General features: G+C 48.5%; 1 protein-coding gene across 3 annotated transcripts in view; it reads left to right on the top strand.

Moving 5' to 3' along the window:
• Positions 1-24,462, top strand: part of NOL4L (nucleolar protein 4 like) — a 144,287-nt gene that overhangs the window by 70,783 nt on the left and 49,042 nt on the right. For all 3 annotated transcript variants that reach the window (XM_024238446.2, XM_054541377.1, XM_063720397.1), the window contains one exon: positions 4,943-5,052. In XM_024238446.2, coding sequence (XP_024094214.1) covers positions 4,943-5,052 — 110 coding nt within the window. The remainder of the gene's footprint in view (positions 1-4,942; positions 5,053-24,462) is intronic.

Below are 24,462 nucleotides of genomic sequence, written 5' to 3'. Positions count from 1 at the left end.
TTGTTTCCTGAGCCTGGGGACTGCACCGCACACAGTTTCCTCACGTTCCCCACCCAGATAGCATGCATATTAGCACTCCTCGAAGACTTGCCGATTCAATGATTTACTTCCCCAGGAAGGAGATTTTTTTTTTTTGCCACCTTTTGAGCTGGCCTCAGGCCTGGGATTTCTGTTTCCGAATTTGAACCCCCTGAGGCTGGCTGGTCTCACAGCCTCTCTGTGCCAGGCCCCCATCGTGCACACGTCCTTCGACGCCCACCCCTGCCTGGAAGATCTTTCATACCTGTCTCTGGACTGAGAGTTCTTCATGCTGTAGGTGAAGCTTGTGAGCATCACCACCTGGTGTTCCCGTGAGGAAACGAGGGTCACTCCCATGGTTGAGGTTTGCATTGGTTGATGAGTGCAATTGGCGCCCAGCTGCACAGGCTAGCAAACAACTTGGCTTGGCCCAAGCACCCACATCATTGATTATTCTCGAGACTGCATAAAACTAGGTCTAGTGCCTGGGCTGGTTTCCATTTTTCTTGGCAAAGAGATGTTGAAAGATCTCTCTGGGCACTTCCTGTGCTTCTCTTGCCAGCAACCTGCTGGATGATTTAGGCTCCATGACCCTTGCTAGCTCCTAGTTCACCCTTCTCCATGGCAACAGAGTCCAGTGGTGCCGCACTATCAGGTCATTTGTAGAGGCTCGAGTGTGGCACCACATGTTGACCATGGGGCAGGGAGGGGGGCGGCGTGTCTCAGAGTCCAAGGAACCCACTACTTCCTTGTTCACGTTTCCACCTGAGCTTGTCCCCCATCCTGGCGTTTTTCTCACTGGTGAGCATCTGACTCTGCGGCTCCCACTGGCCCCTGCTCCCTCTCTCTTTCCCACTAAGCCCATCCTCTCAGTGTGCACCCACTTATTGAATTCAGAACACCTGGGGCTCCTCACTGCTGAAAAGCTTGCCTGCCTTTCTCCTCACCGTGGTGTGGTTAAGCTCTGACCTCCCACCCATGGCTCTATGGCTCATTTCCTCACCTAGAATGTCCCCTCCCTGCGGAGGTCCTACCTCCCCCACAGAACTCTCATTCTGGAACTGCAAAATCAAGCATTTCACCTTACAGCAATGTAAGGTGTTCTCCGATGGGTTTAGGGGTCTGCTTGGGATGTTCCAGCTTCCCCAAGACCAGGGCATCCTGCCTTCCTCTTCTGAGCTCTCTTGGCTCACCTGCAGGCACGGGAAGTGGTTTCTCATCTCTGGAGACGCTGAGGTGAGAACAGGCCAAGGAAGACCTCTTCTCCCGCCTCCCAAGGGTGCTGTCCTGGCCACTGTTTTATTTTTCCTAAGCCACACTGTCACTAGCTTTATTAAAGATACTTTCTCATGAGCAGTCATGACACTGTAGTCAGGACAGGGGCGACCATCAATAAAAGAACACAGCTCCCTGCCTCCGCGCCTCCCAAACCTAGACAATCCCTGCAACACCCAACGAAGGGCCGACCGGCGCCACGAGAGTGCTGGGCGCCCTTCACACTCACCATGATGTCACACTCACCATGGTGCTTAACAGCTTCTCACCAGACAGCCTCCTCTTAGAGGAAACAGAAATGGCAGAATTCTCAGTCCGAACATCCACCTCTGAAAACAGGACCCATGGCTCTTTTGAGTGATACCATCTCAGTGTCATCACTAGACTGTCTGCCTGACATGTGGCATCCGACCCAGTCAATGTATGGGTCTAGGGTTCAAAACCCCACTGAGGTTAAGAAAGTCAAATCTAGGTTGACGATGGGGTGGAAACCCATTTGAGTTTGGTATCAGTGCAGAGGATCCCTGCCACCCAACCAAGCAGAAGTCTCTCTTAAAAAAAGGAGGAGGGGGGGGTGGTCCCTTTCAGGCCAGTTTCTTAGCCATTCCATTAGCGACAGTTACTTTTTTTTTTCTTGGGATGGAGTCTCGCTCTGTCACCAGGCTGGAGTGCAATGACGTGACCTTGGCTCACTGCAACCTCCACCTCCCGGGTTCAAGCGATTCTCCTGCCTCAGCCTCTGAAGCAGCTGGGATTACAGGCATGCACCACCATGCCCAGCTAATTCTTGTATTTTTAGGAGAGTGGGGATTTGTCATGTTGGTCAGGCTGGTCTCCAACTCCTGACCTCAGGTGATCCGCCTGCCTCAGCCTCCCTAAGTGCTGGAATTAACAGGTGTGAGCCACCGCACCCAGCCGACTTCTACTTCTTCCCCAAAGAACAAAGAATGAAACATTCTATATGTGACAGGGTAGCTTTAAAGAGCAAAACTAAGTTCTGCATTCCTGTAAAACTTGATTCAAAATGTTATTTGATCTGTAAAGTCACCAGAAGTACACAGCGTCAAAGCGGACCCCCATCCTCTAGGCCCCAGCTATTCTGGGTCCCCACCTTTTCTGCAGGGCTGTTCCTATCCTTGCCGAGCAGGAACTTCCCTTGTCCTCTTTGGGTAACTTCACCCCTTGTTTGCAGACTTTTTTTTCTTTTTAAATTATGGTAAAACATTTACAGCATAAAAACTTGCCTTTTTAATAATTTTGTTTTTTTCTGTTGTTGTTGTTGAGACACAGTCTCTCACCCAGGCTGGAGCGCAGTGCTGCCTCAACGTCCTGGGCTCAGGTGATCCTCCCACCTCAGCCTCCCAAGTAGCTGGGACTTGAGGCACACGCCACCACACCCAGCTAGCATTTTACCTTTTAGTAGAGACGAGGGACTCACTATGTTTCCCAGGCTGGCCTTGAACTCCTGTGGTCAAGCAGTCCTCCTGCCTCTGCCTCCCAAAGTGCTGGGGTTACAAACGTGAGCCACCGTGCCCGGCTTAATCGTTCCATTTTAAAGATATTATATTCACACTGTTGAGCAATCATCACCACTATCTATTTCCAAAACTTTTTCGTCACCCCAAACAGAAACTCTGTACCCATTAAGCAATAACGTCCCATTCCCTCAGCCACCGGTCCCCAGTAACCTCGAGTTACTTTCTGTATCTTTGAATTTGCCTATTCTAGATATTTCGTGTAAGTGGAATCATACAGTGGTTGTCGTTTTATGTCTGGCTTCTTGCCCTCGGTATCATGTTTTCAAGGTTGCAGGGACCCTTTTGGGCTATGGCTCTTGAGGGGCAGGTATTATAAGTCACCCCCGGATATCCTCTGGACCTCCTGGACCTCGGCCCTGTCACCCTGCAGCCTGCCTCTTGGGCCTCCTTGTGATGGTAGAGGGCACTTGGTCTGGAAGTTGCTCCCACTTTTCCTCACGCTATGGAAATCCCAGCCCATCAGTGGGACTATGTACCAGGGGCACCTTTTGATTGAAAGCCTGGGACAAAATGAATCTGGCCTGAAGTCCTTGGAAGAAGGAGGAGGAGTCCAGATAATAAGTAATTGAAACAGTTCCTACAGCAGCTTGGCCAGAGATTTTAATGGTTATCAGATTATGTCCCTACCTTTTAATTTCTTGTAATCTGTTCCAAAAAAGCAAGAAATAAGATCAGAAACATGGAGCATTATTTATGCACAAAGATGTCCCCTGCAGTGTTGTTTCCAATGGGAAACAACCTAAATAGCCAATCGTTAGAGAGTGACTTAAGCAAATTATGGTAAAATATTACATGGCCATAAAAATTCTACTTACAAAGCAAAATAAGATTCTTGATGTTGGGGAAAATACCTATGACAAAATGTTAAGGAAAAAAAAACTTTTTAAAAGCAGACTGGAATTCTTTGTATGCATTATGAGATCATGTGTAAAAAAGAAAAATCACAGGGAAAAAATAAACAGAAGCATATGCCAAGCTGCGTGGTGCAATTATGGTTTTTAAATTTTTTCTTTACATCTTTCTGCACTTTGCAAATTCTCTGCAAAAAGAACATGCATCACTTTGATCTTCAGGACAACAAAGGAATAAATGGGAGGAGAATGTTCCTCTGCATATGATGAAAGAGGAACCAGAATTTGGGGGCTACTGAAAGCCTGGCTCAGACCTGGGAGCCATATGGCACCTGAGGATGTTTTTGGGGGATGCTGTGGGGTGGTGGGATTGCATGAGGTGAGAGTGGCATGTGTTCACCTGGAAGATAACTGACTTAGACAATGGTTGGAAACAGATGCCTTCAAGGGTCTGGCAAGTATCATAATTGATACTTGCAAATTAGCAAAGCTGTGCAATACGATAAGGAGTGGTGAGGACTGTGGCAAAATGGGAGCCACACACCCTGCCTAAAAGAAGTGGCTGCTGAAGTGGCAGTGGTTGCTTGCCTTTGGGAGTGGGGGCCCCATGTGGCCAGACTTTATGTTCTTCAAAGAAGCCAAAAATTCATACAAACACATGTGTGTGTTGGGGGGGGGTGGGTTTGTTGGGGTTTTTTGTTTGTTTTTTAGAGATAGAGTCTCACTCTGTTGCCGAGGCCGGAGTGCAGTGGTGTCATCACAGCTCACTGCAGACTGCAGCCTTGACCACCTGGGCTCAAGCGATCCTCCCACTTCAGCCTCCTATGTAGCTAGGACTACAGGCACACACCACCACATCTGGCTAATTTGTTTTATTATTTGTAAAGATGAGATCTCCCTGTGTTGCCCAGGCTGGTCTCGAACTCCTGGGGCCTGTGTCCCCTCCTGGGGCTCAAGCGATCCTCCTGCCTCAGCCTCCCAAAGTGCTGGAATTACAGGCATGAGCCACCGCGCCCGGCCTCATTGTTTTTTAACATGTGAAATCTCTAAAACGCTGGCATCTAATAAAAAAACTATTTTTGACACCATGCAGTCCACATCTCTGGGCCAGATGTGGGTGAGCCACAGAGTCTGCAACCTCTGACCTGTGCCTTCTCCTCCAAGGTGGCTTCCTCTTCCACGGGCTCTGTTAAATGCTCCATGTGGGCGACAGGCCCACAGCACAGACTGAAAGGGCTTTCCTTTTGTTCTTTCTGCCAGAAAACGAGCCTCCATCTCCACTGGTCTCTGGGATTATTGATTACAACATGCCCCTCACCTCCACCTACCTGAAGCAGATGAAGCTTCGAGTGATGAATTCCCAGGAGCAGGTAAGGCGGCCGTCTCCCTTCACCCCACCTGGAGGCGTCCTGACTTGCCTGGTGGTGGTTGATTCTTTCCAAGACTTGGGGCCACAGCTTGTGTAAACACACGGGAAATCAAAGAGGCCCTTATCTGGTTATCTGGGCTGTCCAGGCGGTTTCTCGTGAGTGGGTCTCCTGTGCAGACAGCCCTGTGGGTCTTCAGGGAGAAAACTTTCCCCTTGGGTGGGCTCGTGGGAGGAGGGGGAGGAGGGGACGTGGAAGGGAGGGAGCCGCAGCCCTGGCCCCTGGAGTTGTTCTGTCTCTGCTCTGCCCTTTATCGCTGGCCTCTTGCCACCTTACCCCAGGGAGGCAAGAGAGAGTAGCCGCCTGCCTGTGGCCTCTGTCACTCTTGGGGCCCAGATGGACTAGGAGATAGTCCTTGGAGGGTGGCCCTAGGGCCTCCTGGCCTTCCAAGCCTCCCCAGCTGGGGTTTGCCAAGGGCCATGAGACACCATGGAAACAGGCTATGAAAAGAAACTCCCTCTCGCCTGCCTTCCCACACAGTCCACCTCCTAACCCTTTGCAAAGCAAGTAGCATTACTATCTTTCAAAGAAGGACTAGGTGAGTTCCCCTCCACCTCCACCCCTGCCACTGCCTAAAACCAGGGTAATCACTTCTTGCCTTCGGCTTGGAGTGTTCTCATCTCTTATGGCATCCAAACCCATCATGTCCTTGTGGCCCTAGCAGGGGATTGGATTCTTTCTCTCCCATTGAAAGATGGGTCAGAACTCGAGTCTGTCTTCCAGCCCTGGGTGCAGCTGTCCTGTGCTGCCGGTCTCCAGCCCTGGGTGCGGCTGTCCTGTGCTGCCGGTCTCCAGCCCTGGGTGCGGCCGTCCTGTGCACTGGTCTCCTTGACAACCCCAGCATGCATGCTCCGTGGGGGTGGTAGCTCCTCGGCCAGATCCATGGTGATGTAGCAGGACACGTGCAGGTGGCATCTTGGCCTGTGATACCCAGTTTGAGGACTTCAGCTGGGTGGCTTGAACCTGCAGAGCTGCGTATTCCTTTCAAGAGGCAGGGCGGCCAGCCCTCCTGTCCCCACACTGTGCCCAGACCCTAGAGGCTGTGTGATGTAGGCTTTGCTCTGAGCGGTAGAACTGTTTTCTAGAACTGCGTCTCCCACGTCTTCTCATCTGAGCGTGCCTGTTCTGGGATGGTTGCGTCTCCAAAAACTTCACATCATCACAAATAATTCCAGTGGGGAAAATGGGCTTGGGTTGGGTTTCCAACGCACAAAGGCAAAGTAGTTTGGGCTGCAGGAGTGTCGGTAATGAGGGTGTCACTTTTGTTGTTGGTTATAGAATCCCAGCACCACTGTGCAGCCTCTGCGTTAGGTCTCCTCTGACTGCCACTGAAGAGCAATCTGTGGCCTTTCTTTCCTGTAGCCATCCTCACTGTCACCGGCACTTGGCTTCGTAAACACGGTTATCACCGTGCTCATCTGTGCCCATGAAGAATGAAGCACAAAACCGCACAAACAGCCCAGGAGCACAGCCCCCAGGTTTTGTTTCCTACAGAATGGCACTAAATCCAGGTCACCACTAGAACCAGTAGTGGTCAGTGTCGTGCAAGTTGCGATCTCTCACTAACGAATCAGATATTTGATCTGGTTAAAAATCCTAACTGTATCTTCACTTGCATCAGTAGAAGGAGGGGAGTTAAGACTATGGGTTAGGTGCTTTAACGAGGATTCAGTCATTCCACAAATATTTAAGGAGCTCTGTTCTGTGAGCCAGGCTCTGGGGATTAGCAGAAACAGCAGTACCCCTAGATTTTCTTTCTTTCTTTCTTTTTTTTTTTTTTTTTGAGGCAGAGTCTTACTCTGCCACCTAGGCTGGAGTGCAGTGGCCCAGTCTCGGCTCACTGTAACCTCCACCTCCCGGGTTCAAGCGATTCCCCCATCTCAGCGTCCTGAGTAGCTGGGATTACAGGCGCCTGCCACCACGCCTGGCTAATTTTTTGTAGAGACGGGGTGTCCTCATGTTGGCCAGGCTGGTCTTGAACTCCTGGGCTCAAGCAATCTGCCTGCCTAGGCCTCCCAAAGTGCTGAGATTCCGGCTGGCATCCCTGTATTTTCTTCTGATCTAGGGGAGACAGACACTATCTGGAGGATCGCACACAAATGCCCAGCTCACAGCAGGCGGTGATAAACAATGGAGGAAGTGATCAGTGGGACATTGCCACGGTGCAGAAGGACACGTGGCACTGGGGGTACTTAGGGTGGGCTGGAGGGTGGACTGAGGCAGGGGTCAGGGAAGCTGTACCTCAGAAAGGGAGCTTCAGCTGAGAGTGGAATCTGAAGGGAAGAGAGTTCCAGGCCAAGGAAACAGCTTATGCAAAGGTCTTGTGGCTCAAGGGAGGACCAAGCCTGCAAGAGATTTGAGGGGCTGGTGTGGCTGCAGTTGAGAATGTGAGGAGTTCTGTTGCCAAAGCAAAAGGGGGAGAGCACAGTGTTGGGTGCATAAGCACCTGATGAGTATCGGGATGAACCAAAGTTCATGACATGAGATGCAGGAATTGCCCTGGTGAGGCTCTGGTAGCTCCCAAAGGAAGGAAGGACTGTGGAGGGCATTTGTCTCCAGGGTGCTCTGGGAGTCCAGCTGGGGCAGGGCCAAGATCGAGGTGGCCTCTGCTTACAGTGGGGCTGGATGTGACTTCCTCAGCTTCATTAGTAGTTTCCAGGTGGGGGCCTCTGAATGTAGCCAGCTTCTTCTGAGTGCGGCAGGAGATGGAAGTTCAGGCCTGCCTTTCACCACCTGGCAGGTGAAGCAGCCTCTCGCCTCATGCCTAGAGCCCTTCATCTGTCAGTCTTCAGCACTCCGTGCAAAGCAATGAGCTCTCAAGGCCTTCAGCCTCTTAGGCAGTGCCGTTATCCCTGTTTTATGGCTGGGCACGTGGTGCAACATGAAATCACATGGCTCACCAGATTATTTATCTGTAGCATCAAGGAAGGGCCAAGGACCCAGCAGTCTTTGATTCTTCAGCTTGAGTTAGAACTAAAAATACATATACTTGAATTACTAGCTTATTTCCTGTGCAGCAAAGGCAGGCCAGGGTGGGCGAATGACTCCCCACCATCCAAACACAGCCGCAGGACAGGTTCAGCTGCTGTCAAATCCGATGTCCCAAGATAAGGCTTTGAGAGTGGTTTCATTTCATCACTCTGACCACAAAATGCCAAAAGAGGACATCTGTAGTGTTTGCAAATTTCTAATGCAGGTTACGTGGAAAATAAATCCAATTCTAAAGTAACCGGTATCCAGGATAAATATTTTGTTTTATTTTATTTTATTTATTTATTTATTTTGAGATGGAGTCTCACACTGTCACCCTGGCTGGAATGCAATGACGCGATCTAGGCTCACTGCAACCTCCACTTCCCAAGTTCGAGCAATTGTCCTGCCTCTACCTCCCGAGTAGCTGGGATTACAGGAGGCCGCCACTAGGCCTGGCTAATTTTTTTTGTATTTTTAGTAGAGACATGGTTCACTCTGTTGGCCAGGCTGCTCTCGAACTCCTGACCTCATGATCCACCTGCCTTAGCCTCCCAAGGTGCTGGGATTACAGGCATGAGCCACTGTGCCCGGCCAAGATAAATATTTTATTAATGCTGAACAAAGCTCTATGTCTGAAAACTTTGGTTAAGAAAAAATCTCAACAATCTGTTTATTTCCAACATCACGTATCCAAGAGACAAATGGTAAGATAAGGAGAACATTTTCCCTCACTTTGCTTTGATCAATATGCAGGTGGTGGGATTTTCTTAAGGGCTGGACAGAATCATGTTACTTGTAGGCCAGTTGTATCAGATTAATATGCTAGAAAATGAGTCCTTCTCTGCAGAGGGTATTAGATAATATGAAAATTCAATAACAAGATTCACAGAAAGAAGAAAGATTCTTCTTGAAGTCTGGTTCAATGCACCCAATATTTATAGCGTCCTCAATGTACAAGGCACCACTATGGGGGTTAGACTCCACCCTCTCGGCACCTCCAGCCTAAGACACAGACCCCGGGGGCTGTCATCAAAGTGGCCACACTGAGCAGAAAATAGTGGAGTGTGGCCTGATCAAAGAGTTTTTTATTTGGGAATACTCTTATAAAGATATAAAATGGAAATCGTATTTAGTTGTACAGAGGAAGGAGCCATCTTCTTGGAAGGGGCAGGGAAGGAAGATTTCAGGCCCCTTGTAGAAATTAGCTGTGGAAGCAGAGAGACAACTGTGCTTCTTCTCCCACCCAGAGGAAGCCGAGGCCCAGAGAGGCTCAGGGCTCAGCTCTGGAGGACTGTGGGCACCTCCCTTGCCTCCCTCTCTGCAGTTCCTGGAGCAGAGCTAATGTCCCGCTAATGGTTTTAATGGTCCTCACAGCAGTGTGTAAGTGGTGCAGCTCCATTGTCTGAGCCCACGTGATGGAGGTTCTAGCTTGCCCCCATTAACCTCTGCCTCCTTCTCCTCTACTGTTCTGTCCTGGCCCAGAATTTTCCTTGGGTCCTGGAGGGCAGGTGAGGAGGAGCAGACCCCTTCACAGACAGTGAGCTTTTCTTAGTAGAGGGGACAAAACAGCAGCCACAGAGCTGTCACCTGGGACAGAAAACAGAAGGGGCTAGTGCCAGGAAGTTCAGGGGCACTGGCTTATTTATTTATTTATTTGGAGACGGAGTTTTGCTCTTGTTGCCCAGGCTGGAGTGCAATGGCACGATCTTGGCTCACTGCAACCTCTGCGTCCTGGGTTCAAGCGGTGCTCCTGCCTCAGCCTCCTGAATAGCTGAGATTACAGGTGCGCACCACCACGCCCGGCTAATTTTGTATTTTTAGTAGAGATGGGGTTTCTCCATGTTGGTCAGGCTGGTCTTGAACTCCTGACCTCAGGTGATCCGCCCTCCTCGGCCTCCCAAAGTGCTGGGATTACAAGTGTGAGCCACCGCGCCGGTCCTGGCTTATTTTTAAAATGGTATTTGGGCAAGCAGAGAGGGCCTGGGTGAGGGAAGCTGAGAGGTAACAGCTGGAGCAGGACCTGGGGCCAGGGGAGGCTGGAGCCAGTTTGGGGAACAGAGGAGAAGGAGGCCAGGACTCCGAGGAAGCCCCCTCCTTGGAAGCCAGGCCCAGGAGGGAGCGCTTCCTCAGTCAGCACTAGGGAGCGAGGTTCAGATTTCGAGCAGGAACTTTCTCAGGCTTCCATCCCCCTAAATGGAGAAGGAAACAAGCCCACCCTGAAAAACTCTCCACATTCATTTGTTTAAGAAAACTGTGATAAATATATAAAACCTAAAACGTGTGATTTTAACCACGTTTAAGTATATAATTGAGTGGCATTGAGTATATTCACAGTGTTGCACAACCATCACCAACTATCTATTTCCAAAATTTTTTCATCACCTGAAACAGAAACTCTGTACCCATTAAGCAATAATTCTCCTTCCTCCCCTCCCCCAGCCCTGGTAACCTCTATTCTGCTTTCTCTCTATGCAACTGGCTCTTCTAGGCACCTCATGTCAGTGGAATCAGACAATATTTGTCCTTTTGTCCTTTTGTGCATCATGTCTTCAAGGTTCATCCATGTGGTAGCATGTGTCAGAACTTTATTCGTTTTTGTTAGTTTTTTGAGACAGGGTCTCACTCTGTCACTCAGGCTGGAGTGCAGTGACATGATCACAGTTCACTGCAGCCTTGCTCTCCCAGGCTCAATCTGCCCACCTCAGCCTCCTGAGTGTCTGGGACCACAGGCGAGCACCACCACATCTAGCTAATTTTTGTATTTTTTTTGTAGAGATGTGGTTTCGCCATGTTGTCTGGGCTGGTCTGGAACTCAAGCGATCTGCCCATCTCAGCCTCCCAAAGTGCTGGGATTACAGGCATGTGTGTTATTGCGCCTGATCAACTTTATTCCTTTTTATGACAATAATATTTCATTGTATTAACCATACATTTTGTTTATTGTATTTGTATTAACCACATTTTGTTTATTGCATTTATCTGTTCATGGACATTTGGGTTGTTTCCAATTTTTTGACTAACTACATTTACTTTTTAATCATTATCTTTTCTCTTTCTTTTCTTATGAACCCTCTCAATCTCCCCCCTGCCCAGAAAGACCCCCAAAATATGGGCAGACACAAAGGAGAAGGAGTGTTAATGAGTTACTGTGAGAGACTGTCACTTACTCAAACAGTGCTGACTCATGGGGTTCTTACCATGGAGAACCCAAGAGTACTGACTTAGACAACGATGTTTAGGAGCCTGATAGCAGTGATGATTCCCTTCTTTCCTTCCTCAGGCTGCCCTGCAGCCCAGGTGAACTGGGAGTTCAGAGGAGTAAGAGCAGAATGGAAACATGGCCTTGTCTCCTGCTGTGGCTCAATGTGTGTGACCTTTGATGGTCTCTTAAAGAAGCAGAGGTGGCCGGTGCAGTGGCTCACACCTGTAATCCCAGCACTTTGGGAGACTGAGGCGAGTGTGTCACAAGGTCAAGAGATCGAGACCATCCTGGCCAACATGATGAAACCCCATTTCTAAAAATACAAAAATTAGCTGGGCCTGGTGGCGCGTGCTTGTAGTCCCAGCTACTCGGAGGCTGAGGCCTGGGAGGCTTGAACCTGGCAGGCAGAGGTTGCAGTGAGCAGAGATCGTGCCACTGCACTCCAGCCTGGCAACAGAGCAAGACTCAGTCTCAAAAAAAAAAGCAGTTGCAGAGGTTCTGAGATGTTTCTTTTTTCTTTTCTTTTTTTTTTTTTTTGACAGAGTCTCGCTCTTTCACCCAGGCTGGAGTGCAGTGGCTCAATCTTGGCTCACTGCAAGCTCCGTCTTCCGGGTACACACCATTCTCCTGCCTCAGCCTCCCGAGTAGCTGGGACTACAGGCGCCCGCCACCACGCCTGGCTAATTTTTTGTATTTTTAGTAGAGACAGGGTTTCACGGTGTTAGCCAGGATGGTCTTGATCTCCTGACCTCGTGATCTGCCTGTCTCGGCCTCCCAAAGTGCTGGGATTACAGGGGTGAGCCACTGCGCCCGGCCAAACCCAGCTATATTCATTCTTAAGGTTCATTTTGTTTATTTTCACCAATGTGAACCTCTGGTTAGAAGTGTATTATAACTGTACATCCCAAATCCAGATGTTGGTCAGGCTGGTCTCAAACTCCTGGCCTTCTGATCTGCCCACCTCAGCCTCCCAAAGTGCTGGGATTACAGGCGTGAGCCACTGCGCCCGGCCTCTGAGATATTTCTTTAAATTTAAAGAGTAATCTCCATGGACTAGAAATAGAATGTAGAACTTCTAAACCAGTAGAGTGAATAAAAGAAACACAGAAAACTTAATCAGTCCAGCAAGAGTGATTAAATGGAGACTAAATGAAGAAACCACAAAAAAGAGATATATGTATACATATAAAATAAATATAAAGGAATATGATAAATAAATGTATATAATAAATTACATAAAGTAATGTAATACAAACAAGACCAAACTACTAAATATAAAAAATGTGAATGGGTTAAATTTCATTACACAGTATCATAAAAAGCTCAGATGGGCCTTCTTAAATGGCATTTGGTATTTACAAAAGACATTTATCAAAATGACACAAAAAGGAAAATTAAAACAAAAAAGAGGGAGTAGTGCTATTCATGTTAAATAAATGTTCAAGGCAAAAAAAAGCATTAAGTAGGGCAAAGTGTGATATTTTATGATGATTAAAGACAGTTTCCCAGTGACACTACAGACCTTGGAGGTCTGCCATTGGGGAGGTGAGGAGGGCTGTTAAGCTTTGCTGTAAGAGGCAGAATCTTTCTTTCTAGCTCTCAGCATATCTTTGCCATCACCACTCTCTTTTCACCATTTGCAGATTTTGCTACTGTCTTGGAATAGCCATTTATCTAGACCGTTCAAACTTTGAGCATCTGTGTCTGCTCCTGAAAATGTGCATGGACCAATAAGTGGGGTAGGCCCTGTGGCATTTGTGAGGATATGGGGTCTGCTGCTTTGTCTGCCTAGATTTTAGTCTGCCTCATTCTCTCCCCACGGGGCTCTCCCACTGAGGCCACCACTTTCCTCTCAGTTCTCAGCCTCCCAGGCTTCTACCCGTCCCACCAACTGTCTTCCCTACTCCCAGCCTTGCTGGTCCACTTCTGGCTTCTTTCCTTTGCTCCATCTATTACCTCCTCTTGTTGCGTAGCTGAGCTGCAGGGGCCTAATTTGCCAGCATGAGAACACGGGAAAGGCCTGAAATGCCATCGGCCACATTTTTCAGTATCTGAGAATCTATAGCCCAAACCTTCATCCTGTCTCAGTAAATTCCTGGCCCTGTGGAAGGTTTACGCTGCAGCAACAAAACAAAAGCAACTGAAATACTGTCCTTGACCAAGGCTGCTGTTGGGATTTCTCTAGGCAGAGGACCATCCTTGGAGCATTTCTGCTGTGCGAGGACATACAGTTGGAGAAGCCGCTGTGAGCTTCTACCTTGTGCCCCCAGACCTTCCACCACAATCCCAGGGCAGCTCACCTACAGAAATCGCTTATGGGTGGCCCTTTACCCCTTTTTAAATTGTTTTGATTTATTTGCATTTATTTATTTTTTATGTTTATTTTTTATTTTGAGATGGAGTTTTGCTCTTGCTGCCCAGGCTGGAGTGCAATGATGTGATCTCGGCTTGTTGCAACCTCTGCTCTCAAGTTCAAGAGATTCTCCTGCCTCAGCCTCCCCAGTAGCTGGGATTACAGGCCCCGGCCACCATTCCTGGCTAATTTTTGTATTTTTAGTAGAGGCGGGGTTTCACCATGTTGGCCAGGCTGGTCTCGAACTCCAAACCTCAGGTGATCTGCCCGCCTCAGCTTCCCAAAGTGCTGGGATTACAGGGGTGAGCCACCACACCCAGCCTGCATTATTTTTATTTTTATAGATAGAATACTTTTTTTTTTTGAGATGGAATCTCACCGTCACCTAGGCTGGAGTGTAGTGGCGTGATCCTCACTGCAGCCTCCACCTCCCAGATTCAGGCGTTTCTCTTGCCTCAGCCTCCTGAGTAACTGGAATTACAGGCGCCTGCCACCAAACCCAGCTAATTTTAGTACTTTCAGTAGAGACGGGGTTTCACCATGTTGGCCAGGCTGATCTTGAACTCCTGACCTCAGGTGATCCGCCTGCCTCGGCCTCCCAAAGTGCTGGGATTACAGGCATGAGCCACCATACTCGGCCTCTAGAATACAGTTTTTTAAATCATATAGAAAAATGGCAGACCCTGCCCCAGCCTCCCCACTTCAATTTCTACTCCCTAGGGACAGCCTCTTTTCTTATTTTTTAGCTGTCTCTTCTAGTATTTAACTCCTATTTTGAAATAACCTGCTTATACTATAAGTTCTTGATTTTTCAATTGGGGCTTTTGTTGTTGTTAATTTCTTGCTGTAGGAAATAAGTATTTGCACTCTTACACCCTCTCATAAATACACTTATTATTTCTGCTTCCTCCATCCTGTGACATCTCTATACCTCTCTATTTAGATAAATTGCTATTCATTGTTTATATTATTATGACTGTGTGCATATTACTCATAGCTGACCCAATTAGCATATGCTATGATTACATTTCCTTACATTTCCTTTCTTCGGATTCCCCAGAGTTAGTCATTGCCTCCTTTTCCCCATCCGTAGCTCTCTCTCTTTTGATATTGCCTATGCTGTGTGTGTTGTCATTTTTATTTTTATGTACTCAGATGTATCAATTTTTTCTTTAAATCGCTTCTGCATTTGAGTCTTAAAAAGGCTAACTCCACTCCACCCCCATGTTTTCTTTTAGTATTTTTATGTTTTCGTTTTTTTTGATAGACTATTTTTGAGAACAGTTTTAACTTTAGAGAAAAATTGGGAAGATAGTACAGAGTATCCACATTGCCCACTCCTGGACACACTGTTTCCCCTATTATCAATGTCTTACATTAAGGTGATACATTTGTTACCGCTAATGAACCACATTGATACATTATTGTAACTAAAGTCTATAGTTTATTTAGATTCCCTTAGCTTTTACCTGATTTCCTTTTCTGTTCCAAGATTTCATCCAGGATACAACATTTAATTTTCATTGTAACATTTAATTGCATTTAATTGTCATGTCCCTTTAGTCTTCTTTGGGCTTTGACAGTTTCTCAGACTTTCCTTGTTTTTGATAACCTTGACAGTTTCGAAGAGTACTAGTCATGTATTTTGTAGGATTTAGAAATTTGACGTTTTTCTCTATATAAAACCAGGGTTATGGGTTATTAGGAGGAAGACCACAGACATGGAGTGTCATTTTCATCACATCCTGTTAAGGGTCCATAATATCAACATGATTTAGGACTATTGCCATTGGCCTTGATCACATCTGGTTGACATAATGGTTGTCAGGTTTCTCTGCTGTCAAGTGACATTTCCCTCTTTCCACACTGTGCACTTGGGAAGGAAGGCACCGTGTGCAGCCCACACCTGAAGAGTGGGGAGTCATGCTCTGCCTTTTTTAGGGTGAATTATCGACATAAATTATTTAGATTGCTTATGCATAGGAGATTTGTTTCTCCTCCCCCACTTATTAATTTATTCAGCCATTTATAGAAGTCGAGACTCATAGCTGTTTATTTTATGCTTTGATGATCATTCAATACTTCTTCATTTTGTTGTACAAACTGTTCTAGCTTTGGCCATTGGAGCTTTTTCAGTTGTTTCCTGTGCTCTTTTGCCATACCTCATTGGTGTTTGGGGTTTTTGTTTGTTCGTTTCTTGTTTTTTAGTGCTTCTTTGCTTTCTGGCACTGTAAGACTCCAGGCTCATCTTGCATATTTCCTGCCCCAATCCTGGAATCAGTCATTTCTCCAAGGAGCTCTGATTCCTTTTATTGGAAAACCATATTAAAAACCAAAATATCTGATGGAGACCATCCTGGCTAACACGATGAAACCACGTCTCTACTTAAAAAAAAAAAAAAAATTAGCTGGGCGTGGTGGCAGGCGCCTGTACCCCCAGCTACTTGGGAGGCTTAGGCAGGAGAATGGCATGAACCCAGGAGGTGGAGCTTGCAGTGAGCCGAGATTGCGCCACTGCACTCCAGCCTGGGCAACAAAGCAAGACTCCGTCTCAAAAAAAAAAAAATCTGGCTGGGCATGGTGGCTTACACCCATTATCCCAACACTTTGGGAGGCCAAGGCAGAAGGGTCTCTTGAGTTCAGGAGTTCAAGACCAGCCTGGGCAACATAGCAAAACCTCATCTCTATATATTTTGTATAAAACAAAACAAAAAAACAAGATCTGGGCACTACGTGTGCCCATTGGTACTGAAGTATCCTTTCTTGCAGGCCCTTCCAGCTGACAGAGCAAAAAGCATACATGTTTTTATTTTCATTTTTTATATTTAATCTTCGATCCATTTGGAGCTTATGCTGACGTATTCTGAGATACAGATTCCGCTTAACCCTTTTGTCTCAGCATCATTTGTTAAATACTCCACTTTCCCCCTCTGATTTGAGATGACACCTTTAAAACTTACTAAGTTTACATCCCAAACAGAATCTACTTCTGTTTGGTCCATTGGGCTCCTTGACTATTCATGTAGCAGCACCAAACTGTTTTAAGTGTGACAACTTTATCATATGTTTTAATATCTAGTAGGAATTGTTTCTCCTTTGTTGGCTTTCTTTTTAAAAGTTTTGCTGGCTTGAAAAAAGGCATTACTTTGAAAAAAATAATTGTTCCTTTTTTTTTTTTTGAGACAAGGTCTCCCTCTGTTGCCCAGGCTAGAGTGCAGTCGCAAAATCTTGGCTCACTACAACCTCCGCTGCCCGGGTTCAAGCAATTCTCCTGCCTCAGCCGACTGAGTAGCTGGGACTACAGATGCCCGCCACCATGCCCGGCTAATTTTTGCATTTTTAGTAGAGATGGGGTTTCACCATGTTGGCCAAGCTGGTCTCAAACTCCTGGCCTCAAGTGATCTGCCTGCCTCAGCCTCCCAAACTGCTGGGATTACAGGCATGAGCCACCGCACCCAGCCAAAAATTGTTTCTTTAACGCCTAAAAATGTTTGTATCCCCTTTTTGGTGGAGGAAAAATACTGCAGCAGCACCACTGATCTGACCACAGGAGCATTAAGTGAAGACACTTTATCCCAGGCCTCTTTGTTCACTGACAAACAGAGGTGGACTGAGAGCCAGGAGCACCATGAGCCCAGTGTCAGGATCGGGGGGCTCTGAACATGGACAGCACAGCATTCCCCATCCTCCTAAAATGGTATCATGCAAAATAGGGCATTTCTTTAAAAAAAAATTTTTTTGGCTGGGAGCAGTGGCTCACGCCTGTAATCCCAGCACTTTGGGAGGCCAAGGTGGGCAGATCAGAAGGCCAGGAGTTTGAGACCAGCCTGACCAACGTGGTGAAGCCGCGTCTGTACTAAAAATACAAAAATTAGACGGCGTGGTGGCAGGAGCTTGTAATCCCAGGTACTCAGGAGGTTGAGGCAGGAGAATCACTTGAACCTGGGAGGCAGAGGTTGCAGTGAGCTGAGATCGCACCACTGCACTCCAGCCTGGGCAACAGAGCAAGACCAAGACTGTCTCAAAAACAAACAAACAAAAAAATTTTTTAAGTAGAAATAGTGCCTCACTTTGTTGCCCAGGCTGATCTTGAACTTCTGGGCCTCCCAAAGAAAATAGTGCATTTCTTTTTTTTTTTTTTTTTTTGAGACAGGGTCTCACTCCCGTTGCCCAGGGTAGAGTGCAGTGGTGCAATCACAGCTCAATGCAGCCTCGACTTCCCAGGCTCTAGTGATCCTCCCACCTCAGCCTCACGAGTAGCTGGGACTACAGGCACACACCACCACACCTGGCTAATTTTTTGCATTTTTTATAGAGATGGGGCTTCACGTGTAGCCCAGGCTGGTCTTGAACTCCTGGGCTCAAGCGATCCTCCCACTTTGGCCTCCTAAAGTGCTGGAATGACAGGCATGAGCCACCATGCCCTGTGAAAATAGGGCATTTCTAAACTTGAGAGGGAATGATTTATCAGAAACCTTTTTTTTTTTTTTTAAGAGAACAGAGAGAGGCGTGAAAAGCTCATTCTCAAACATCTTTTGTTATGGGGCATTATTTTTGCAATCAGTATATGTTCTTGAACATCCTGGGGGGCTTTCTAGAAACTTACCACAATTTCTAAATTCTCACAGAAAATGAGCGTTTCCTCTGTTTTGTGAGGGCAACCTGAGCTGGGAGAGGTCTGTCTTTTCTTTCCTCTCGCTTCCCCGAAGCTGTGTGGGAAAGTGGAAAACAGCCACCACCCTGTCTGGAAAGCCAGTGTCTGGTGGGGTTGGCAGATACCCTGAACCTGAACAGCTCATTGTCCCCAGCAGCTCCTTGAGGCTCGAGCCCCTTCCGGGCTGCAGACCTCCACCCCCACAAATGCCAGGATGCCAAGGTGGCCTTTCAACTTTATTATCTGGGGAAAAAAATGCAGGAAGCACTCATAATTTACTGGTGCAAGCAGGAGAGCTGCCTGGTGCCATAAGCAGCAACCCTGCATGCAGGGCTGGCCTGGGGACACTTTGTGTGTGTCAAGGGGAAAGCTTGCAGAGGTCAGGAGCTGCTACCTGGGCATCCATGAATGAAGGGGGGCAGTGGCTCTGTCCTGTCAGAGCTCTGGCAGTAAAACACCCCTGCCAGGCAGCCCAGAGAGCTGACTCCGGCTCTGTTTCTAAGGACAAGAGAGACCTAACAGGAAAGGAGACGTCTCTCCTGGGCTGGGCCAGGAAGGAGCAGCTCAAAACATCCAGATGGTCCCTGTACTGATGGCCGCCCTTGTGACCGCTACAGCCTGACCAAGACCCAGAAGGGATTCGTGATCTTGTGGCTAAGTCCTGTTCCGTTTTGCAACTAAACTCCTCACTCCAGCTTTTGGGTGCCTCTTTCACCCAGAACTAGTGGGATATTTTGGGCAGGGTGCTTTTCTGAAGCCGTACCTGGTTTTCCTTGCTTTTTATTTTGAATGCGGGACCCCTGATGGCTTTGTCAAGCCTTCTACTTAAGGCACTGAAACTCAGGCAGCTCAGCTCCCTGGCAGCTGAGTATTTAGTGGTTGTGGCTTTTACACAGGTTCTTGACCCACCCTGACTCTTGTCAGCCTGATGGGTCCTTTTCGTGTGGGGCCCAGATAGGCCCTGTCACCCCCAGCAAAGAGCAGCTCCAGGAGACCTGACTCCATGGGGCGGGTGGGTGGGCCAGGGCTTTGTAACCAGACCTGGAGGGTGCAGGAGGGTTTCAGACGCTTCAGCAGCTGATGTCTGGAGATCAATTAGAGATAATGGCTTTGGGTGGACTGGAAGAAGCATGGCCAAGCTTTTTCCTGGTCATGATTGTGTTTACCTCATTATCAGGCTTTTTTTTTTTTTTTTTGAGGGTGGGAGGGCACAGTGTTGCTTTGTGAATTTGTGCCGTCTGCTTTGTTTTGCTCGGGGTGACTGGGTGTGGATCCCGGCAGGCGGGTAGCTCCCCGACCCCTATTCAGACTGAGAGGCACACAGCACAGCTTCTGCTCACGGCCGACCAGACCCTTGTCTTCCCTGCAACACAGCATCCTGTAGTTTTAAAGAAATTTCCTAGGCCAGGTGTGGTGGTTCATGCCTGTAATCCCAGCACTTTTTGGGAGGCTGAGGCGGGTGGATCACCTGAGGTCAGTTCGACTCCAGCCCGGCCAACATGATGAAACCCTGTCTCTACTAAAAATACAAAAAAATTAGCCGTCTGTGGTGGCAGGCACCTGTAGTCCCAGCTACTCGGGAGGCTGAGGCAGGAGAATCGCTTGAACCTAGGAGGCAGAGGTTGCAGTGAGCTGAGATCATGCCACTGTACTCCAGCCTGGGCAACAAGAGTGAAACTCTGTCAAAAAAAAAGAAAGAAAGAAATTTCTTCCTTCCTTCACTCAAAAATAATTTCCGAGGTTCCTACTACATGCTGGAGGTCATTCCAAGCATGCAGGATACCACAGTGAATGAGACAGATAAGGTACCCATCCCTAGGAGTTCATAGGCCTGGAGATGATAAACAAGGCAATATAAAAAAAAATATGCAAAAGGAGGAAATTTGGGGTAGATAATTAAAATAGAGTAAGATGACAGACTGTGCCTCAGGGCGAGAAGACCTCTCTGAAGAGGCGGCAATGGTGAGAAGTGGCTAGCCCTGCAGAGATGAAGTGGGAGGGCTTTCCAGGCACAGGAGACAGCACATGCAAAGACCCTGGGGTAGCAACAGCAGTGGGGCTCAAATAGAGGAGCAAGGGGGAGCTATGCCTGGGAGCCGTCTTCAGAGGCAGCTCTCCCAGGGCCTGCCAGCCGGATGCACATGTGTTGTGATGTGAAGCCTAGTGGTGATCTTTCTCTGCCAGAGGGGAGCAGGGCAGGGACCTGGGCCTGTCTCAGGTTGAAAGTGGAGATGAGCACCTGAGAGGGAGTCCAGCGACTCTGGTTCTAGGTGTGCCTCTGCCCCACGAGCCATCTAACTTTTATTGGGGTGCAGTGATGTGATCACAGCTCACTGCAGCCTTGACCTCCTGAGCTCAAGCGATTCTCCCACCTCAGCCTCCCGAGTAGCTGGGACCACAGGTGCGCAACACCGTGCCCAGCTAACGTTTGTATTTTTTGTAGGGATGGGGTTTTGCCATGTTGCCCAGGCTTGTCTGGAACTCCTGGGCTTAAGCAATCCCCCACCTCAGCCTCCCCAAAGTGCTGGGACATGAGCCACTGCGCCCCAGCCATCTAACTTCTTCATGCTGCAGCTTCCCTGTTACTAGATCAGCAGGTTTGGGTCAGACATCTGTGGCTTTCAAATTTTGCATTTTGATGGAGGAACCCCTTTCTTCAAGAGACTGTCTTCTGGGGAGGAAGTTGAGTGGGTCAGGGGTCAGCAGCAGACAGGCATGTTGCTGGCAATGCTGGGCACGGAGCCCAGAGCCCGCCCACCTGCCCCTTTCGTCCCCAGCAGCCCATCTGCCTCTCCTGCACCACCCCAGGAATAGGCCCGGGCAGTCCTGAGCTTTGGCCTGCAGTGCCGAAGATAGTCAAGGAGAGGGGCTCGATCCAGCACAACCACAAGCAGCCTCCTCGACAGATATGAGTCACAGAGCCCATGCCCTGCCAGCCCCATGGTCATTCTAAGGCTCTGGCGTTTAGAATGGCTCTAAATACCTCAAGAGATAAGATAGAAACAGAAGATGTTCTTTAACTGGGATACTCCTGTGGCTGAGGAAGTGCCCAGGCACACGTGTGCTGCAGCCGTGACAGTTTTCCCTCCTTCAGAGTCCACAAGTGAGGGAACTAAATGCTCGTCTGCTCCCCAGGCACCACAGTACGCACAGCAGGTGCCTGGATGTAGCACCCCTGTGTCCTCTTCAAAGAGTCAAGAGGCTCCTGTGTCCTCTTGAAAGAGAAAAGCCACATGGGAGTGGGGGATCCTTGCCATCTAGTCCACCCGCGGACAGGAGCCATGTGAATAAGCCAGGAATGCTTTTGACTACAGGCCCCCAAACCCAGTTGACTATAGCAAAACATGAAGTTATTTTACTCCTAAAACAAGAAGAATGGAGGAGCCGCCGCTGGTGCCATTTGCAATGTTGGGTTGGTGTCTCTGTGATGTTATTGAGTCTTTTCCTCATGGTTGCAAGTTGCCTGCTATTGCTCCAACCTCGTCCGCGTTCGAGGCATTGTGTTGATGTCTCATTGCTGCAAAATGGTCACGTGGTTCCCAGTTGTAAGGGAGGCTGGGAAATAAATAATTTCATGTTTCTACCCTCTGTGGTTGAAAAAGATAAGGGAGAATGTTGATTCAGGGTATAATTCAAGAAAACTGGTTCACAGTCTCTGCCACAGCCTGGGCACAATCAACTAAACTTTGACAATCACTTTGGGTGTTAAGATGCCGAAGGCTTGGGCAGAGAAAAAGAATGGTAAGGAAAGGAAACGGGGAAAGTGGGGAGGAAGAAGAGAGGAGAGGGAGGTAGGCAGGAGAGCAGGAACAGCAATTGTTGGGGGTATCCTGTGTGCTGGGTACCCCCAGACACAGAATTCAGTTCCTCAGCACACAGGGAAACTGAGGCTCGGCTTTAGAGAGCTTAAGTAATTTGTTTGTGTGTGTGTGTGTTGTATGTGGGTTTTGTTTTTTTTTTTTTTTTGAGATGGAATCTCACTCTGTGGCCCAGGCTGGAGTGCAGCGGCATGATCTCAGCTCACTGCAAGCTCTACCTCCTGGGTTCAAGTGATTCTCCTGCCTCAGCCTCCCAAGTAGCTAGGATTACAGGCATGTGCCACCACACCCAGCTAATATTTGTATTTTTAGTAGAGACCAGGTTTCACCATGTTGGTCAGACTGCTCTTGAACTCCTGACCTCAGGTGATCCACCTGCCTTGGCCTCCCAAAGTGCTGGGATTACAGGCGGGAGCCACTGCGCCTGGCCAGTAATTTGTCTGAAGTCACAGAATTAGTAAGAAAGAGAGCCCTGGTCTCTCCAACCTTAATGCTGTTATTTCTCAAAGGAAGGGGTGGGGAAAGAGAAAGGAAAAAGAAAGCAACAGTCAGGGTAGGCACAAGCTGAGGCCGCAGCAGCACCAGCACCATCGGCTCCACATGGACAGACCCAGGTCTGCTTATCTCACCACTGCTGTCCCTGCACCTGGACTGGGCCTTGGAGCACAGTAGGGGCTCAATAAATGCGTGCGGACTGATGACTGAGTTATTACTTAGTTTTCATAGTACCATCAGTATCCATAACTATAGTTCGGGCGGTGCTCTGTGCCCGGCACCAGTCCAGGCCTCTTCAGCTATCATTGCATTAGGCCTCACTGCAACCTTCAAAAACAAGTCCCTGCTGTTGTTCCCTCATTTTAGAGATGAGGAAACCAAGGCTTGGAAAGTCAAGTCACCTGCCTGAGGTCACACCGAGCAAGGGCCTGAGTGCAAACAGAGCGCATCCGCAGCTGTCCACTCCCCTCCACACCTGGACATGACCCCCTACACTAGATTCAGCCCCAGAAAGGTCCCCATGCAGCATCCCTGGCCCCAGAGCCTTGGGCCATCATCCACACCGGAGCTGTGGGCTCTGTCATGAAGGGACTGAAGGCCTAGGCAGGAGGTGCTGCCTGCCTCTTTCTCTTGGTAACCTACCCCCATTTCCCCGCATGGCTTCCTTGGACCGAGTGAACGTAAGTTAGTCTCACACCCCCACAGCCCGTGGAGGGTCCTTACCTCTCCTCACCTGCCGGAGAGCCAGCTAGAGTTTCATTCCTTCAGGCTTCCAAGGCCAGCCTCCCTCCAAGGCTTGTATGGAGAAACCCTGGGGTCCATCCCAAGGCAGGGCCTCACAGCAGTCCTAGCCCATTCCCAGGTCTTGGCCCAAGGGAAATCTCTGGCTGCATCTGACTCGCACTGGTGGGTTCCTCCTTCTGCTCTGCTGGAGGTTGATGAAGCGCAGCACCACATGGCCTGGCTCAGTGGTCTCACCTTAGCAGGGCCCACCACACACCCTGGAGACCCACACATCTTGGTCCAGCACAGCCAGCGGCTTCTAGCTCCATGACTGTGGACGTGTCACCTGCTCTCTGAGTGCCAGTTTCTCCACTCTTGGGTGACTGGGTGAGTCACTTAATCTTCCTCCCAGAAGCCCCTAGTCTTCATGTGCACAATGGCAAATGAATATCAACCTTGTTATTTGGTGGATTAAATAAGATAACACATACACACTGCCCAGCACAGGTGCCTGGTGTCCAGTGGGTCGCAGTAATCAACTACACCGAGCTCCAGGCTGCTTAGCCATGGAAGCTGGCCTGGCTTGCTGTTTCCCCTTTTGAAACTTCTACTGAAGCATAATGCACATTCAGAAAAGAGCACGCATCACTCAGTTTCACAGCTCAGCCAAGTTCACAAACTGACCCCACCTCCTGTGACCCATGACCAGATCGAGAAACAAAACATCAGCACCACCCTAAAGACCCCTTGTGCTCCCTCTAGTCACTGCCCCTGGGCCAGGGTGACCACTGACCTGACTTCTAGGAGCATACATTGATTTTGCCTGTTCTAGAACTTTATAGAAATGGAATTGTACAGCATGTGCTCGTTTGCTCACAGGCATAAGTGTGTGAGCGTCATCTGTGTTATGGCATACATCAGTAGTTTGTTTCTTTTTATGGCTGAGTAGTATTTCATGGTATGGGGGGCCCACAATGTATCCATCCTTCATTGGTGGACAGTTGGGAGCTAATGTGAATAGTGCTGCTATGACCAGCCTACCAGTCTGCTATGTGTTCTTTCTTTTTTCTGTCTTTCAAGACAGGGTCATGCTCTGTGGCCCAGGCTGGAATGCAGTGGCACAATCACAGCTCAC

This window comes from Pongo abelii, chromosome 21, assembly GCF_028885655.2.
Source record: "Pongo abelii isolate AG06213 chromosome 21, NHGRI_mPonAbe1-v2.0_pri, whole genome shotgun sequence".
Lineage (NCBI taxonomy): Eukaryota > Metazoa > Chordata > Mammalia > Primates > Hominidae > Pongo > Pongo abelii.
This window is presented reverse-complemented; position numbering and strand designations above follow the sequence as displayed.